Below are 6000 nucleotides of genomic sequence, written 5' to 3' on the forward strand. Positions count from 1 at the left end.
GAAAAAACAACATGTGAAAAAAATACTGAGATTTTGTTTGGTAGTTTGTTTAAAGCTTCTGCTATCTCCATTGTTTTTCTTCCTGTTTAATCTTTTGTTTTCACTGGTACTGAATTTCAGCTGATAACTGCTGCCCATCAGACAATGTTACTTTCTGGGTAGTASCTTAAAAACAGCAAACTGACAGACTATCCCTGTGAGATGGAAAGGACAAAATAAGGAAAGTCAGATTCCKTTTTTTTTATAAGACATTCATTCTGGGAAGCAGGAAATGTGGTGATTTTAACTGAGACAATCTTCTTGTGTTACCTCTCAGCTCTTCAAGCATGAAATGGGGACATTAATCAGTYTTCCATCTTCTTGGATTACAAAGACTGAGGAGAGCAAGAGCTGTTCTTTTACCACTGGAACATAGAGCTCCAAGCACAAAAGGACCCTATTCTTGCTTTTGGCTCCTTARAACTTGATATTTTTTTGGGCCTTTTCCCAGGAGATCTCTACCAGCAAGTCTCTTCTGAACCCTGACCATAGGAAGTACTCTGGGTCTGCAAGAATAGCAGGTTACCCCAAATATTTTGTGACAGTGCATGTAAGAGGAAAACCACTAATATCCTAGCTTCCTTCAAATATCAAGATAAGCAGCTTGACAGAAGCTTGCAGAAAGTTGAAAAGTTGACTAGTTTCTAATAATGCTGCAGGGTAGAAAATTATTGTTGCTTGAGGCCAAAGAGCCTTTTTGTCTGGTATATTTTTTTTAGCACAAGATTCCAGTTCTAGACATTGTATAATAAGACTGATTTGCAGACATTTTTTTCTCTGTACATTTGAGCTTCAAGGTCAAACCTCCTATACTGAGTAGTACATCCAAATATATTAAAAGTCTAGTACTGAGGTGTCATTTTATTTCAGTATTAGCATGAATGTAAGTGCTTGCAAAATATTTCCCTAGAGATAACGATAATAAATTGGCCACCTAAGAATGCTGTAAAAGTCAAAGGAGAGATCTGAAAGGTTGATGAAGAAAGGGGGAGAACAGCAAAAACAGGCCAAGGAATTCTCCCTTGTTGCATTCTGCTTTAAAATCCTTACCGTGAAAAAGTAGTTCCTTTGAGAAAAATCAGATAATCCATACAAATCTGGTAGTTATTACCAGGTAACCATCACTTTTGTCAGCTAATGGCCCAAGGTGAAGGAAAAAACAGTTAATGCTCTAATAACAGGTTGTTAAGTGCAGCCATGATTGACTTTGAGGGAATTATGAGCATAATAAAAGCTTCAAGGAACATTTATTCCTTCACACAGGGAGCTGGAAATTAAAACGGAGAAAAAARTTCTTGAGTTTTGGAAATTTCTTATGTGCTTCCTTTCAGCAGAAAAGCTCAAGTAAAAGACAGGATATGAGACATTCTGACAGGTAAATGGGGAAGATAGACATGGATACAATCACCATTAGGGGCAAAACTGACTGGGTACATCTGAACACAAGAGATCTAATAGCCTGAGAGTAGATCAAGGAACTGCGCTCTTTTTGGTCTCATCCTGCATTCCACACTCTTTGCTCTCTCCTGTGGCCTKGAGAAGTTAACTGAGGGCTCTATATTTGAGTTTGCTCATGTGKCAAGTGGAGAGAAATTGCATTGATCTACCAAACAGGACAGGAACAYCAGGGATGTATGTCAAACACACGAAATGTGAAAAGCACACGTTAGCACTCAGTACATTCATATCTCAGGAAGCATGCCTAGCACAACATTTATATCTCATTAAATTAGAATTGTAGATATCCTGAATAAATGACTCAAAATTTAGTTGTTCAATCTAAACCTCTTAGAATAACACATGTATATACATTTGGACTTTGTTTCGTATGCTGCTTGGTCTCTGACCCTTTCAGAAAGCCCAACAGACATTTTTTAAACTTTTCTCCATAACTCTGAGGACWGCAAATATACTTGTGTTTAAAAAACCCTCCCCTTTCCCTTCGTTCAACAAAACCCAGTTAACAAGTTAGAAAAGTGTCAAGAAGCCTGAGCCTTTGGAAAAACATGAACTGCACGGATGTATGGGTTTGCAGCCATTCTTTGGCCCCGCTGAAGCTGCAGGGACTGTCAGTGCAGTCAGATTTTATCCCAAGGAATCTGGCAGGTGAGGTACTCACAGACCACGTGCAGGAAGAGGACAGCAGTGTCSGAGCCCAGGCTGTTCTCCGCATATGCTGTCACCTGGAAGATTCCAGCGCTCCTGTACACGTGGCGGATGCCGTCCTCCACGGGGCTGAAATTAGCGTAGGACACCGCAATGCCRTCTCCAAAATCAAGCTGGATGTTTGTCCTTTGGAGATCGCCCTGCAGCACAGAAGACTGGATTAGGAAACTAGGGTGATCAAAAATTATATTATTATATTACTCTCCATCCCACTTAGTTCTATTTCATTAGCATGGGTACAAAGGTGGAACTTAAAAAAAAAAAAAAAAACCTGGCTTTGTTCTGTCAATCCCCAAAGTGGCTGGACGCAGCAAAAGAACAACATCCCAACCTAAGGTAACTGAAACAGGTGACATGAATCACGTCTTGCAAATATCCACCCCTGAGGAGAGAGAGTTTAGAAGACTAGTTTCAGCTAGATATGTAACTTCAGGATGGCTGAATTTATACAGGTTGAGTCCTGCGTTGAGGACTGACAGATTTTTTTCTAATGTCAGTCAACACAGAGACAGGGCCTGGATACACAGGAGAATGAAGCAGATGATGAGAAAATCTCTTCTAGGATTACTGTCAATGACARTTATTAAATGAAGGAGGGAACAACAGACGAGAGATTCCAGCACCACAGGTACTGTCTAGAGACAGAAGTTGCACTGTTTCAGTTGAAATCATGCTTTAAACTACTGTAATAGAACTGTGGAAGTGTCTGTTATTTCAGTTTCTTGGAGCCTTATTTTATACTTGCCCCCAGCTGACTAACGTAACACAAAACAAGGCTAATTTAAACTAAGCTAAAGCCCACTGCAGTGATTTCACTAAACTGAAATAAAACTACAACTCAGATTAAGTCTCTGCAGCTTTAGATTTCTGCATATATATAAAATGTGTTGCGCCGAGTRATTTCCTTTCATGAAAGATCCGCACTGCATTCACTGCAGGTGAAGAAGATACCACTACATTTTGGAGATGTTTCTAACTTCAAACTGAAATCAATCCCTAGATATATTGAGGATGTGACTGGAAAGTTAAAAAAAAATTTAAATCGCTGCTCATAAATCAACTTTTTTTTTTTTAAATGGGAAAATCAGAAATCTTTCAGAGTCATCTCATAAACACCTTCATAGCTGTAAATGCACAGGGAGCACACATAAGAAGCCAGACCACAAAGAAGCAGGTCCCCTTTGTAGGTAATYRGGGCCTTAACAGCCCCCACAGATTYTGCCATGCTCAYAGACTACATCTGCCTGAAGAAATCAGAGTGCAGGAAGGTTATTTTTCAGATGTGAACTTGCTTTGAGCACATACTTGGGGTCTTCAGATACTCATATAATCAGGATTATGGCATGCAGTTTTTKAAATATGGGTATTTGGTTAAATATGTTAGATCTCTCTCCTTCCTTGCTCCATCATTCCCATTGCAAGGGAGCCAGAGGAGTTTTGATTATTGACTTRCTCAGGGCATCATTTTCACCTCTGCCTTAAAAGGACATTAAAGATTCAGTATAAACCAAAGAGCAATCAGAAAGGACTGAAGTGGTAGTGACACTAAAACGTACCTATAATATTGAATAGTCAATAACATCCTTTAGACAGAGAGTTTTTAAAGTCATTCTAAAAAATTCTCTAGCAGGATCAAAATTACACTCTTGGGATATTCAGTTATTTGAYAGAAAGGCTCCCACAGCTTGTTAAACCTTTCAAAACCACTCCTCAAGGGAATGAACTAAGASCACAAGTTCATCTCACACGGAAGATACTGAACAGAGGATAAAAATTTGATCTGGGCTGGATTWATCACTGATGACCTCAGGCTGAAATCTCTTGCACTAATCATGGCAGCTCGTCTCCCTTGCCTGACAATTCTCTTTTCTATTTCCGTCTTGCTCCTCCAATATGATTCTATCTGARATGAGAAGGTTTCAAGTAGATAAGCAGGAACAGGTGGTTTTTTTTGTGACTAAATAGATATTTTCACCCCATTATGAATTGGGTCCTCAATGCAAAGCCTGCCCATGACACTAATTATGTTTTCTTTCCTTCCATACCTATGTATCCAATATATAAAACACTACCACAAGCATGCTAGTCCCACACGAAGATATCAGATATTCTGGATTTTACGAATATAAATTAAAATAAAAAGGAAGTGGAGGCACTTCAAAAGAAAAAAAAAAAATAATTGCTATCCATATATATTCAAGAGGCACATTTTGTTGCTTTAAGCCTCATAAATGACTGAAAGRGAAGGAGCTACTGGCTGTCACAAAGATTGGAGCTCTGAGTATGGAAATCAGTGRATGTGGTCAAGACCACAAATCCACAACAACTAGCTGGCACCCTGTTACAGTTTTGTGATCAAACCCAAACTCAGAATAAAAAAAAAAGTCTAARAAGGTTCTCATCTCCTCATGTTCCCTTGCATGTATACACAGTCCAGGTCACAGTGCAGCCCCACATTTCTGAAACCATGGTAAAACCATCAGTCACTCTACATTTCTTTGTCCCCATCCATTGCCACACACCTATTCTGATTACCACTGTGAAGAATACTAGYAAAGCTAATTCTGTAGATCCCGAGAAAGTCAGTTTTTGATTAACTGTGATGAAGTCTTCATTTGTCACTGACATCCTAAASGTCTGTCACCTCCATATATTGAGGGTGTGTGCCAGAAGGCAGGAAAGAACTGCTGGCTCTTAAATCTGGTCTGACACAGCTGGAATGGAAACTACACAGATGGAGCCATAGGAGGGTTCAGAAAGGACGTGTAAACACAGGTACAAACCAACCCACCAGTAAACAGTGACCAGAGAAGGTGGAGGAAGTCAGGAATTARTTTTCCACCTTGCTGCCATTAAGTAACAATTAAGACCTCTACAGAAATTATTTCTTCCAACTAACAAGGAATTCTTTGACCACGTTTCTTCTCAGGTTCACGCTCAGAGACTGGAATACTTTTGTCCAAAATCTCAGTGTTTCTTTCTTTTCTTCTTTAAATATCTATTATTTCAAGAAACTAACTCAACACACAACTTTCAGTGGAATAGGCTGTTCACTTACATAGACATATTCTTGAAGATCCTCTTCCCTTGGGAAAAAAAAGGTGTTTCAATAAAATGTTTTTCTAACTATCATTATTTTTCAACAACAGACATGAGAGTGAACACCCTCACATATYTATTCAGCTGCCTCTTCAATCTCTAAAGCCTTGCAAAGGTTCCACTCTTCAGCTACCTTGACTGCTGCCTGATTCCCCATCTGTTTATCATTCTTCGTACGCAGCAGTTCCACTTGGGTTCCTTAATAAATTACTAGTTGATTCCTAATTTTTAGATTATATCTGTTCTTTTGTGAACTCCCACTCATAGTGTCTATACGAATTGTCTTACCACTGCAAGTCTGCCGAACAGAAAAGAAGCAGCAAGCAGACAGGAAATCCCCCTTGTRTAAAAGCAGAGCATGCATGAACCTCTGAGGAATAGTAAAGGCCCTGTCAGATTAGTGTGGTCCCAGTGAAATACTTAGCTACTCCATAAGAATTTAATTGAGTGTGAGAGTGTGTCAGTCTGTCTGTGGGTGCTCTGCCTCAGCTGTCTCAGGGTACTGCCCCAAAATGACGTACACAGGACACAAAATGTGACGAAAAATATTTGTGCTTCTCCAGCACCACCTCAGTGAATGGCTAGAAGAGGCTCAACATTTTGATGCCTTAGGCAGCAACATGGCCTGGAGTAATTGATGGTGCTGTTGGCTACAGAGGGAATTGAACCAATAGATAAATACAAAAGATAAGGGCT

At 39.5% G+C, this 6000-nt stretch overlaps 1 protein-coding gene across 1 annotated transcript in view; it reads right to left on the reverse strand.

Moving 5' to 3' along the window:
• SORCS3 (sortilin related VPS10 domain containing receptor 3) overlaps positions 1-6000 on the reverse strand; it is a 182642-nt gene that overhangs the window by 22954 nt on the left and 153688 nt on the right. Inside the window, exon 19 of the mRNA XM_057379343.1 lies at positions 2159-2345. Coding sequence (XP_057235326.1) covers positions 2159-2345 — 187 coding nt within the window. The remainder of the gene's footprint in view (positions 1-2158; positions 2346-6000) is intronic.

The sequence above is a fragment of the Malurus melanocephalus genome, unplaced genomic scaffold (assembly GCF_030028575.1).
Source record: "Malurus melanocephalus ecotype Western Australia unplaced genomic scaffold, MMel_1.1 scaffold_12, whole genome shotgun sequence".
NCBI classification, from domain to species: domain Eukaryota; kingdom Metazoa; phylum Chordata; class Aves; order Passeriformes; family Maluridae; genus Malurus; species Malurus melanocephalus.